The following is a 13544-nucleotide window of genomic DNA, read 5'->3' as shown; positions in this document are numbered from 1 at the left end:
ACCTTGTCAGTTATTTAAAAGCCAAGGCTCTGAGTCGGGAAGACATCTTTTGCTAATTTCAGTAATTAGCTGAGTCAGCTGGGAAACACCAGGCTGGTGTTTTTCAGTGCTCCAGAGGGATGGAGGAATGCAGGAAGATGCAGCTGTCAGAAGCTTCAAGCAGGCAGGTGACTTGGACCGGGAAATGACTCCTTCATTACCAATGGAAATGCTGGCAGATCATTCACCATATGCACCTTCAGGAAGATGCACTACTACCAACTCAGGCAATCATAAAGTATGAGACTTCATAGGACAAAATTAATTTTAGTATCTGTCCAGCATATGCAAAGCATTTTGTTTTGTAACATGTATTGTGTTGGCTGGGACTGGGGCACGTGCTGTAGCAGCCTCACCTCTGTTGGGCAGATGGACCTGGCTGTACTCCTCTACCAACACAGACATATTTGCCACTTGCTATAGATGCTGGGGGGTTTTCCCAAATTTGTACTTCTAAAATACTGAAAATAATAGCAAACTTTACATTTATTCTAGTGGATAAATCTTTCAAGCATTACCTATAGATCATTTATATGGAAAGGTTTATGCCATGCCGCTCGGGCATTAACAGCGCGCAGCTGTGTATCCATCCAGCTATCCAGTAACAAAACAGGGGTTTGCAGAAACAAGCTCTTGAACCAGGGCACTTCTACATTTACAAAGTGCAGAAGCAGCCAGTATCTGTGCGGAGAGGGAGGTGTCCAGGTGATCCAGGATGGCTCATTCACAGACCGAACCCTTCACCGCCTGCTCGCCAGTGGGGCGGGCAAGGGGCTCCCGCCGGTAGTACAGCGCTCCTGAGGTAACCCTGGGCAAAGCTGGGAGAAACAGCGGCACCGCAATGTTTCACATCCCCAGCCAGCCCGGCTGTCTGCAAGGAGCATCTGGGACCGAATGCAACGCGGCGACCAGGCCGGCGCTTGCTCCCTCGGCGCCATGATGGGAGACGATGCCCACCGAGGCGCCAAGGCCTTCCCACAGCGTAGGGCCCACCGCCCTGCAGAGACTGCAGCCTGGCGGTAGGGCTGAGCAGGCAGGACCCCCGGAGGGCCCCGCTGCCCGGGCTCGCCCCTGAGGGACCCCGCTGCCCGGGTTCTCAGCGGGAGGACAAGGAGCGACCCCGGCCTCGCTTCGCCTCACCACCCCTCACCGCCCCGCCCCGCGCCGCCCCGCCCCGCGCGGCTCCCTGGCCCCGCCCCTCCGTCCTGCCCCGCCCCTTCGCTGCCTGTTTACCCACAGGCTGTGCACGTGGTAGCTGTGCCGTGCCATTGGCCCTCTCGTCAGGTACCTGCGGCCACTCTGCCAATCAGGGCGCTGTCCACGCGCGGCCACCCGTACCCGATTGGCTCCGCCGCGGTGATCACGCAGCGTGACGCGCTCAGAGCGTGCACACTCCGAGGAACCAATGAGGAGGGGGCCCCGGGGCAGCCCGCGGCGAATGGCTGGGTGAGGAACTGAGGAGCGGCCAATGAGAAGCGGGCCGGGGCGGGACTATCCGCTGCGGGCGCTGGCGCAGACGGGCAGGTTTTAAAGCAACCGTGGACGGCGGCCGCAGGCTTCCCCCGCAGCCGGGGAGCGATGGCGGCGGCCGGGCCGGGCCTGGGCCCCGGGGCCGGCGGGACGGTGAAGACGCTGGCCCTGGTGCTGGAGGACGAGGCCCGGCGCGGCGGCGGCTACTGCAGCGGGGACACGGTGTCGGGCCAGGTGCTGCTGGAGCTGGCGGGCCCGCTGCCGCTTCGCGGGCTGCGCCTGGAGGCCGCCGGCCGGGCCCGCGTCGCTTGGAGCGAGAGCTCGGGCGCCGTCCCCGGGGCGGGAACCTGGGGGGCGGCGGTGCGGGCGCCGGGGCCGGGGCCGCGGCGGGAGGCGGAGGTGCGGTACCTGGACATCCGGCAGAGCCTGCTGCGGGACCCGCCCGAAGGTGAGGGGCGGCCGCGACGGGGGGAGCGGGGGCCGCGGCGGGGGGGTGCCTGGCGGCCGCCCTGTGAGAACCGGCGGGACCGCCTGCCGCCGCCGCGGGGTGAGACCGGGGGGGGCGCGGGCGCCTCCTGCGCGGGGGAGGGCTCCGGGGCCGAGTGCCCCTACTCCCCGGGGCGGCGGAGGGGCCGGGGGCACCCGCCGCGGGAAGGCGGCCGCCTCCTACTCCCGGGGGCGGGGGAGGGGGGGCGAGGGTTGAAGCGCCCTCCCGGGGGGGAGCCGGCACCGCAGCGTGAGGCCTGGGTAGGCGCCCTGTCGGCGGGGACGGGCACACCTCCGGCTGCTGCGGCTGCAGCCTCCACCGGTGCGCCCGGAGGGGCTTGCTGCAACTTCGCCGAGTCACTGGGTTCTTCCCATAAACGGCTGGAAAATGCGGAACAAGGCTGGCAGCAAGCGGGTGGCGCTCTGCCTGTCCGACGCTCCGTGTCGGCTGCCGGCGGGCGTTTGGCTGCCCTGGGAGCCACGGGCGGGCGTTTGGCTGCCCTGGGAGCCACGGGCGGGCGTTTGGCTGCCCTGGGAGCCACGGGCGGGGGTTTGGCTGCCCTGGGAGCCACGGGCGGGGGTTACACCCCCGGCGCCTTCGTGGTCGCGGGGCTCTGTCCCCAGCGTCTGTGGAGCTGCCCGTGGAAGGCACGAGAAGCGGCGGCTCCTCCTGCAGCGGGTTCGGAAAGCGGGGGCAGCCCTTCGTTGCCTGGGTCTCTAGCTGGCGGTTTAGTCACTCGGACACTGCAGCACTGTGGCTGCATTGGAAAATAAAAAGGAAATGGTGTTTTGTTCTGGAAGGGTGAAACGCATCTCAGGTTTATCTGCAGGAAAAGTAAATGTAGGCCTTTTTAAAATTGTGTAACAGGAGGCCCTCTATGAATATGTCGAGTACGTATATTAATAGCAATTAATAATGCTGACCTTTTTAGCACAAAAATTGGTTAAATTGCTAATTGAAAAAGTAGATTAATGGCTGCCCTGGGAAAAGGAAAAGAAACTTAGTTTATGCTTTCCAGAAGCCATTTTGGATTAGAAATTGGCCAGAGTCCTGAACTGAAACTCAAGGTCTCCGTGTTTCCTTGATTTTTTCATTGAAATTGCATCCCAGCATAAATAAAGCATGGGCTCCAATCCAGAACCCACTGGGATCAATAAAAACTTCTCCTAGTCCCTTGCATCTGGGTGTTTTTATACATAAATAATTTATAAAAGCATCTGCTTTGTTCTTCTATTTATGGAATAACTAAAACATACTACTCATTTTTATCCTACAGGTGAGGAAAGCTTAATTCTTCTAGATGGAAGACATGAATTTCCGTTCAGCTTTCAACTCCCTCAAGAGTAAGTTAAATAATCCAGTCTGAATGGATTGTGCTGGACACTGCTCTTTGTGGAACATTAACGTAATGTAACTGGACTTGTGGGTGTTGGTTTTTTTAATATCAAACAGATAGGTCAGCATTATATGTTTGTCTTAATCAGCCAGCACATAGACATGCCTTGTTCGCTCTGGTTTCCCTAAGGCCCTAAAAGTACCAGCTGTAAATTGGTAAACATTTATGTACACAGGAAGCATTGATGTTTGGAACTGAATTATAAACTTACGGTAATGCTTTCATGACGGCTTGTTTCAGACCTCTGGTGACCTCTTTTACTGGGAAGTACGGCAGTATCCAATACTACGTGAAAGCAGTTCTGGAGAGGCCTGCAGCACCTGATCAAAGTGTACAGACAGAGCTTCAGGTCATTAGCCATATCGACGTCAGCTCACCAGCTTTATTGGTAAGAGGGTCCTCCACTACTCCCCCCTTTAAAGCCAGCTGCAAAAAAATCATTTCCAAGAAGCATTCACATCCAGCCATAACCATTTCCATGTTATTCTGGAGTGTCATTTTCTGACTTCTGAAAGCATATAAGCTCCCTAAGCTTTTCTCTATAAATAGATGATCTTAGGTTGTGTGAATAGCAAACAGAGTGGCTTTTTTTAATACCATTGATTACATTCCTGCTGGCAGAGATGCTCTTGCCAAAAAGTTGTGCAGGCTTCAGATGCATAAATAAGGCTTAATAATAATAATGCACAAGCCTAAAGTAGTTACTCTTACCAGAGCAACTACATTCACAGGGCTGCAGTGTCCTAAACTCTACAATAATAGTAGGTTGAGGAACAGTAATTATAGAAGAGTATTAATCATGCCCAGCTTGTCATTTATGCTCTGGCCATTATGTTACGTATCCTTCCATTTTGCATGTCGTTTTCTAACATTTAAGTGTGTGCATGCAGCTGCTTCAGAGATCTTTTCAGTTATTTCCTTATGACAGATTTGGCCACATTAAAGCATTGAGTTTCTAATAATCACTAGAAATACTGTAGAGTAGTAAGAAAGATCAGGCATTAAGTAATGAGAAAATAGGCAAGATGGAAGCTAATGAGCTGGATTCTTTTATCTCAACCCATATTATGAAAATAATATAAAATTATACCTTGCACTTTCATGATAGCAACTGGATCTAAATGGTTATCATTTAAATATGAATGAGTAATTTCTATTTTATTTAAAATCCTAGGATAATTTTAACATTTCATCATGATGTGAACATAGCTAAGAGATGTTTTGAACAGGGCTTTTTTCCTCTTTATATGCTTACATTTTAATCTTTCTCTCTAGAAAGAACTTAGAGAAGTATTTTGGCAGTGGCATCTGTAAGCAGAATAGTCTTTAATATTCAGCAGCGTGTGTTAAAAGAGTATGGAGACAGCACATCCAGATACTGCAAGGATGAAGTAGACCATAGATAATTGCATGGGAGAGGGCTGTGGGGCACATACTGTAGGCAGCATCTATCTTAATTCATTCCAAGGCTAGCACCAAAAAAGTGCAAACCACAAATCTTAGACTTTATAATGGTACTGACTGGGCCTAGTAAATTGTTTTAAGTAGCTTGAATCCTGGCTTGGACCTTTGATGCGTACTTGTGTATGTTGTAAGTTTATTCTAATGAAAACTTTACAGACAGTGTAAATGTCATCTAATGTGACAGCCTTCTGTGAATAATTAAGACAGTTTTTGTCATGAGCCTAAATTTTTTGGGGGTTGTGTGGCTTGCAAGTTATGAAGATGCATCACTTTAACCCAGCGTGTGTACATTTATCCTTTCTTATGAAGGATACAAAGGTAAAAACAGTTTACCTGCTTAACTATTAGTTGGTTGCAGATGAAACAAATTCTGCATTCTTCCGCACTGAGGGGCGTGGGCATAAATACTGCAGTACTCCGTCAGACCTTTAAAAAAATCACACGTATAAAATTTGCTATTCAGTCTTTTTGAAGACAGATTACATTCAAACGCAGATTGGTCTCTGTGTTACCTAGTTGATAGGTATGATGCAGACTGGGATTTTAAAACAGCTGTATGATCAGCTAGCCAAACCTTGGTTCCATTTTACGTCATGGCAAAACTCCAGTTGCATGGAGTAATACAGTGATTCAAATGAAGTGGATTTTAGAGCTAGATTGCAATGACTGATACGCATAACATTAAACTGCAACTGATTGATAGCTTTATGACATAAAATGAAAAATACTCTATATTTTATAGACACCTGTTCTAAGAAGTCAGGAGAAGATGGTTGGCTGTTGGTTTTTCACCTCTGGGCCAGTGTCTCTCAGTGCCAAAATTGAGAGGAAGGGATACTGTAATGGTAAGAGTAGTTACCTTGAAAATGTGACTGTTAAGCATCTAATAGGTTTTTTTTTTAATCTCTCTGAAGCCAACACTTTATAGTTGAAAGAATAGTTCCATTTAGTAGGTAGTAAATTGAGATCTATATGAACTTGCTTTAACAAAAATAATCTTGCCTTTCCCCTCACTCCCCCCTTGGGAATATAAATTGAAAGGAAGTCCTGTTAGTCAGTAATCTTAATGAAAAGCCATGTACATTTGAGTATAAAGAACAACAAAATGTTTTTATTTGGGATAAAATACTTAATTGGGGATGTAATCAGGTTTTTATGTCCTGTTTGTGTAGGCTTACACTTCTGTAAGAATGAGCTTTAGCAGCTTCTTTGTCATCTTGGTAACATTAGATACATTGAGGAAATAAAACATTCTGAAATTCAGTTAGTACTATATAAAAGGAAGATTGGCATGTAATTTGCAAATAAAGCTTTTATAGCTTGTTCATATTATGCTTAATGTTTCAAAATGAATCATTATTTATACGTAAAATATAGTAGGTGGCTATAATTCTGTCTGGATACCACTCTGGGGAAAAAAAACAACTACCTAGCTTGAGGAAACTAACAAGCACTGTTCTCATAACATTGCAGATGATGTACATGCTGCGTAACATGCTTTGATACTCCCAGAGGAAAGTTGGTAAATACAAATTATTCATTGAACTTTTTCTGTCTTTAAGGGGAAGCCATACCAATCTATGCAGAAATTGAGAACTGCTCTTCTCGTTTGATTGTTCCAAAAGCTGCCATTTTCCAAACACAAACTTACCTGGCCAGTGGGAAGACAAAAACTTTCCGACAGATGGTTGCCAATGTCCGAGGAAACCATATTGCCTCTGGGAGTACAGATACCTGGAATGGGAAAACTCTGAAAATCCCACCTGTATCCCCCTCTATACTTGACTGCTGTATTATTAGAGTAGAATATTCATTAGCTGTAAGTATGGATTTTTATTACAAATGTACATATTCTAGACTACTACATTGAGTTGGGAACAGAAGAATTTTCTCTACTGAGCAGCTATTAGATTTTAAATTTGAGAACAAGAAATATAAATAAATGCCACATCGTATGAGAGGCTGTAGATCATTAGGCGATTCTGAAATAGAGACATAGGAATAATGGAGACAATGGAAAAACGTTTCTGAGGAGGAAGCAGCTTAATTTTAGACCTGCAGAGGTTATTAGGGGAAAGTAGTTCAAGCTGAATGGGTTCCTTTAGTGACTCTTGTCAGAAATGGAAAGATGGGACTGAAAATCAAGTGCATAATTATTTTTGTCAAACTGTTTTGTATTTTTTCAATCTTATCTAGAGACAAGGTATGGAAAGGGGGAGGTTGCTGGAAAATACGGAAAGCTGCCAGGAGTATTAGCTAAACATACCTGGGATGAGAAACCTCCTAATTTTTAGACAAGCTTTAGACAAGTATAGGGAGTAGGGTAGCGTCTAGGAGCAGCAATTCAAATGGAGTCTTATGATGTTTTTTTTTCTTTCATTTGTGGGTTGTCACATAGGTGTATATCCATATTCCTGGTGCTAAGAAATTGATGATTGAAATGCCTCTGGTGATTGGCACTATTCCATGTATTGGATTTTCAAGCAGAAACTCCAGCATTACCAGCCAGTTTAGTATGGATATGAGTTGGCTGGCATTGACCATGCCAGAACACCCTGAAGGTAATACTTATTGAACTCGTCGTAATACATCATAGTACTGTCTACAACAGGAGGATAGCAGTGCCCAGTTTAAGGGCGCTTCTAGGGATATAGGCTCATGACTCATGAGAAGTGAGGCATATAAATCTAAGTCAAGAACCAAAAAAAGATTGGTGAGGATACCCCAGCTCCAGCCTTTAAGTCTTTCTTTATCCCTGTCTAATTTCAGCTGAATTTAAAGTAACTAACTTCTGATAGTGGGAATTCTACTTTGGAGGTAGGCACTTTAATCATTACTGAATATACCTTGATACAGCACAGGTTTGTTGCTGGAGTAGCCCTAAAAGCATCTGTAGTGTTCCTGCTGAATCACCCACCTAAGCTTACTAAAAACATAACTCTAGTTACAGTATTTGAGTACAGTGCACTTGATACAATTTGACAATCATACAATATTTAATTAATACAGTCTTCCTGGTCTTGGATACTGTAATACATACTTGTCTTGCTGTGAGTGAATAGTTTGAAATTTGACAGGAGCATCTCTTGTGTTTCAGCACCACCAAATTATGCTGATGTAGTGTCTGAGGAAGAGTTCTCCAGACATGTTCCTGCTTATCCACCACCAATTGACTGTGAGGAACAATTGTGTTGTCCTGTCTTTGCTTACATACAAGAGTTCCGGTTTCAGCCTCCACCTCTTTATTCAGAGGTAAAAAAATAAACAGCAGGTGGTGGTTTTATTGTCGGATGGAAAAAAAAAATATCAAAACCCGCATACAGAAATGTAAGCATTATAGGCAGTAATTGTTGCTATTATTCTCTCTGTAGATTGATCCACATCCAACTGATGTAGAAGAAATTCAGCCTGTTTCATTCATGCTCTGAAGAGGATTTGTAAAGAGCATCATTGTGATGAATGTCTTAATCTTTCTGCTGCTTAAGCTGATAGTGCAGCTAAAAAGGAAATGGTTTTCTTTTTCAAAACTTATGTCTGTGTACAAGAAAGGCAAAGGAAAATGGAGAGGGAGGTATGAGCATGTTTGGTGATGGAAAAGAATCTGCTGGATTAGTCTGCACAGAGGATATTGTCGGAGCAGCTGTGCTCAGGATACTTGAGAAGTACCTGAAAACACTGAATGCTTTCTAAAAAGTGGATATACTACATAAAGTACGAGGAGGAGCTGTAAGGATCTTCTGAAGAGAAGAATTTATATTTTGTTCGGAACACTCTGGAAGAATTTACATCGTGATGTTGAGAACTTCTGTAGTAGAACTTGCATAGTAGAGCAGAACGTGGGGTAAGAAAACATTTCCAAAAGATTCCAGTGTTCAAGGGGCTTCAGTTTTGCACTGTCTGCATCCAAAAAAGGAACACTACTAAATGTGAAGTCTTCGCTCTAGGTTAACTTTGTATTTCATGAGAACCTGCTCTTCTAACAACTGCCAAGCGGTACTATTTCATCATTCATAATGATTCTAAAGACACCATGGATGACAGAATAGCTATTACGCAATATTATGAAGGCAACCATTTACTGAATGAAAGATGCAAGTATGTAAAAGAGAATTGAACTTTAATAAGAGCTTATGCACTGTGCTTTCTTTCAAGGGATTTCTTAAGGGAATTGTTCTAGCCTCTTCTACTGTGAGTTCTTTTTCTGCATCTTAAGCCTATGGATAGCATGGTAAGGGGAAGCATGGCAAGGGAGAATCCTTTTGCCAGCAGCAGGTATACTCGGCAAAATGGACAATACTTATTTATTCAGAAGCCTTTATAAGCCTACCTCTGTTTTGGATATTTACTTCTGGTCAGATTTTAGGCCAAAATAAAGTCTCGTTAAAGCTCCCGTATACTTCAAGGTTCTAAAAAGGACCCTAAATGGTTTCTGTGGTTAGTGAATGCGATAGGAGTCATAGGGAGAGGTGTAAATATACCCAGAATAGACATAGCTTATAACCGAAGTGAAAGCAGACATCAGGGGAACAAAATCCTCTGGTAATGGCACAAAGCTTTTCATTACTCCTGCATTTTTGTGTAGAGATCTATTGTCAGGGGCTGCACTAGTCATTTGCTATCCATACTGTTTTTTGTTAGTGTGTTTCCTTGTTTGTTTTTGCTGTTTAATTTTGTTTTGGTGCAATATTTTAATGTTTTCTTCCTCAGGTCATTTAGAATAGTGAGAGTTTGTTGCTGCTAAGAGTGAAGGCACAGCATTTTACTTGGCCCTTCTGCTGCCTTCCTTTAAAGTAGAACGTTTGCTTCCTGCCAAGCATTAACTGGAATAAGTAAGCCACCATCAAGAGATCACTTAAAGAAGCAGAAACACAGCATTCTCAGTACACACGTTTACAGTCAAGTCTTTAAACTACAGGGGATTTCAAACTACTAGAACTACTCCATACGTCTTACAGAAGGGTTTGGGGCTAAAATCTGGTGCTTCATGCGGTAAAAACATTGTACTTTCTGATCACTACAAAAATAGTAATTGAGTTTCCTTCATTTCATCAATAACTGCAGTTAAAAAAAGTTTAAATGTTTTTTTACGAAATCTGTCTTCATTTAAGAAGCAGGGATTTTTCTAGAGGCATACTCAGATACATATTTTTAGTCTTTTAGTATGACTTCCTTACATTGTCTTAATTTGTAGCACATAAAGTCACTTTTCCATCAGTGTAAAAGACTTGCTGATTGAGATTCATGTTTCCAAACTGCAGTTATTTTTTTCATTTGCAGGTTTTAAGTATTGTCTTCTATAGCAAATGCAGCTTTAACCAAAACTTGAGTGCATGTTTTAGAAAGGATATCCTAAAAAATTAGTATTTAACTTCAGTCTGGAGATGTAGCTCTCATGCCTTTCTATTTAAGTGGTGGCGTGCCCATACAATCAGTGCAGGATTTTCATTCACATCACCTGGAAAGGGAACAAGCATATTTTCCTTAAACAGATACCATTATAGTTACTTGAAAAGTAATGTGGCTGTGTATTAGCTTGCATGTTAAGAATTCAGAATACTAGCTTGAAGAACATTAGGTGCTTTTTTGGACTGTAATACCCAATAGGTGATGTGTGCTACCTGGTATAATAAGGGTCAAGCAAACAAGAGCATGAAGGGTAAAGATGTGCTTTCCCCACCCCCCCCCCCCCCCCAAAAAAAAAAATATCTTTGAGTTGTTTGTTATTGTTTGCAGATAAACTGTGGCCTTAGATTTTTTGCTGCAAAAAAGACAAATAGAATGTGTTTCTTAGGAAGCACACGTGGCCCTTCAAAGGAGGGGTGAAAACAAGATTAAATTCTGCTCTCTGACACTTGGCTTAGTGCAGAAATTGATCCTTAAAATAATTACTGTTTGCACAATAATAAGTTCAATATGCAGGGGCTTTGTTTTTTTAACTGTGAAACAGTTTAAAAAAGACAAAATTAAAAAAAAAAACTTGCTGTTTAACATACAGGAACATGATTGTATTTTGTACTAATGAATGAGCCCCATGGGTTCTTTGTTAATAAAAGTGTCAAACCTACATAGTACCGGTTCATCTCTGTTTTGGTCTCTCTAAGACAAATAGCTGCGATGTCAAGAAATACCTGCATTCTACCAGCTCGGAACACATAGGTTGCTTAATTCTTATCTGGGAGCTTTGCCTTCATCTGTCACTGCTTTAGTTCCCTGAACTATACATAACCAAGAACTGGGAAAATTCATCAAACCTGGCCTGTTCCCACCTATAGTTAATATATAATATTCAGGACTTAATTGTGGATATCATTACCTATAATGATTGAAGTGGCAGGATGTGTGCTCCAACTGCATTTCTCATCTCGTCTATTAATCTTACAGGGTATTTTATTGTGTTTCCTTTAGACATTATTATCTTTACTACGTAGTTCATTGGTCTAAATATATCAGACATAGTACAGAATGACTGTAAAGCAGAGTATCTCGTACCATGGGAAAGCAAATGACAAAATGATGTCTACCACATAGCTTACCTGAGTCACAAATGAGATGATGAAATCTCTGTCAGGGTCCTGCTCCCTAAAGATCTGAGGAACAACAAATGGAACAGTTGATTTCTTGTTTCCACTTTTGAGGGAAGACTGCAAACCTCTCCTTGGAAAATACAGGTGGAGATGCTGTTCAGGATCACATGCTCAAGCACCGGAGCTTGCAGAAAGGGTCATGACTAGAAAGGAAAACGCAAAACCTCAAATTCTGGTCTTAATTTCTAAAATGCCTTCTACTACATAATCCTAAAATATCCTAAGTTCACAGCAGCAATTCCACTTCATCCACTGTTAAGTTTTATAGGGGACTATTTCTGTTGACGCACTTGTCTATTAACATATGTTCAGTGTTTAAACAGGGAGTAAATTATGTGCTCTGCCATACAGGGATAGAGCAGATACTGCAGGCTTGTGTTTGCAGCTCTGATACTTCTGATGTTCGCATGGGAACACACAATTCACATACAGAGTAAGAGAGATCATTTAACAACTCCTGGGACATGTTCCAAACTATCAAAATAACATGTTCCATTACTCCACCACCCAATTTTAACGGTAACTCATTTTGTAAAATCTCTACTATATTTGTATACGTATCAATAAAGAAGTGTTTGGAGAGCACAGTTTGCAGACAAAGTTGATTTAAAGATAACCAATTGCTTTACTACCCCAAAACCACCAAAAAGCAGAAATGCCTGCTTTCTAGTAAAATTCTGATTTTCAGTACTCTCCTTAGGGTAGTAAATGAGCACAGGGACATAGAAACCAGGTACCGAACTGCTGTGTTTTCTAAAGCTGAGTTTATAGTATGTTAGTATCAATATGGATAGTACAGGTTACTGCACAAAGTAGATTAAAGAACTATGATGAACCCAGTCATTCAATTTTAATTCTAAAATTTTATATGTGGCGTAGACAGGATGACAGTCTCATTCCAAATTATGTAGTGGCCATAATTTCTAAACAATTAATGTGAAATGATAATACACCAAAGCTGTACTAGACCATCACGTTACTGGCATTTCTGGACAGCTGACTAATAATGATAAGTCAAAATCCCGCAAAGCACAGTTTTACATGGAATACAAAAAGGCAACTCGAGCAGGACTTTCCTAGGGTAGCTGCTCATGCCAGCAACATGCCGTGGGCTGCCTTAGTTACACAGGGCATACTCCATCTGATTAAGTACGACTGTATTGCTGATAAATCTCTGAGCACCCATCCCTTCAAAAGAAAAGAGAAAATCCTTCTTAGTTTGGGCTTACATTCAACCATCTGGCTGCCTGTAGGGTGAGGAGAACATGAAACGTAAGGTGAAAGTGGGAGCAAGTGCTGGTGCTTGACAGACACCTACAAATTGATTGCCTCAATCTGAAGAATGCAGAGCAGCCCAAAATACTTTTATACAAATGCACAAGATAGTTGCTGTGTCAATTGGTGGCCGAGTTTCTTCTTATTTGTGATCTCAAATAACAAGCAGCCTTGGTCAGATTTGGATACCCAGTTAGGTCAGTTATATTTTTACTTGGCGCTCAGCAGCTGTGGCAACCGAACATCAAGCATCACCCAAACATCAGACCAGCCGTTCCGCTTTGCCTCTCGCTTTACTCAGCGTCCCAGACCTTTGCGGGCCGCCTTGCCCTGCTCTCCACTCTCCAGCAAAACTGCTCATTGATGCTCTGCTTACAGCATCAGACTGGGGCGGCAGTCTCTGCGGGTTCACGCAGATGGGGAGAGCAGCGTGGAGACGTTTCTAGTCTTACTAAATAGAATGAGAACAGAGGTAAAAACAGTAGGCAGTCGTCAGTGTGGGGGCTGTGGGATGGAAGGTGGACGAGTGGGGAAATGGGGTAGGTATGGAAAGGAGAAGTGGTTGGTGTCAGGCAGAGGACACTGACCCAGCAGCGAGCACTCCTCTGGGAGGGTATTTAACCTGAACATCAAAAACAACCACTCACCCCCGGCTCCTTTCTTTTACTGGCAGGACTTGGTACCAGACGCGGTGACACACAATGTGCGCAGACAGGATGCAGATATTTCAGCTAAACCCAGCCAAACATTTGTGGCTATGAAAACCTCATTGTTTTACAGTGCCTTGGAAGAGCATCAGCCTCCCCATAAATAAGGCGCTGGGCACAGA

At 44.0% G+C, this 13544-nt stretch overlaps 1 protein-coding gene and 2 long non-coding RNA genes across 3 annotated transcripts in view; 1 reads left to right on the top strand and 2 right to left on the bottom strand.

The window, feature by feature from the left end:
• The window catches only part of LOC114015215 (uncharacterized), a 47540-nt gene extending 43846 nt beyond the window's left edge, over positions 1-3694 (bottom strand). The window contains exon 1 of the long non-coding RNA XR_003559014.2: positions 3604-3694. This is a non-coding gene — a long non-coding RNA (uncharacterized LOC114015215). The remainder of the gene's footprint in view (positions 1-3603) is intronic.
• ARRDC4 (arrestin domain containing 4) lies at positions 1367-10539 on the top strand. Its single transcript, XM_055716013.1, has 8 exons — positions 1367-1957; positions 3273-3339; positions 3633-3780; positions 5599-5701; positions 6419-6675; positions 7255-7417; positions 7954-8108; positions 8228-10539. Exons 1-8 carry the CDS (start codon positions 1618-1620, stop codon positions 8282-8284), a joined length of 1290 nt encoding a protein of 429 aa, XP_055571988.1. The 5' UTR covers positions 1367-1617; the 3' UTR covers positions 8285-10539.
• A 178-nt stretch (positions 10540-10717) lies between these two features.
• Positions 10718-13544, bottom strand: part of LOC129736487 (uncharacterized) — an 83596-nt gene continuing 80769 nt past the window's right edge. Inside the window, exons 3-4 of the long non-coding RNA XR_008733148.1 lie at positions 11390-11583; positions 10718-11293 (exon numbers count right to left, since the gene is read on the bottom strand). This is a non-coding gene — a long non-coding RNA (uncharacterized LOC129736487). The remainder of the gene's footprint in view (positions 11294-11389; positions 11584-13544) is intronic.

This window comes from Falco cherrug, chromosome 7, assembly GCF_023634085.1.
Source record: "Falco cherrug isolate bFalChe1 chromosome 7, bFalChe1.pri, whole genome shotgun sequence".
NCBI lineage: Eukaryota > Metazoa > Chordata > Aves > Falconiformes > Falconidae > Falco > Falco cherrug.
The sequence above is the reverse complement of the archived record's forward strand: the minus strand, read 5'-3'. Positions and strand labels throughout refer to the sequence as shown.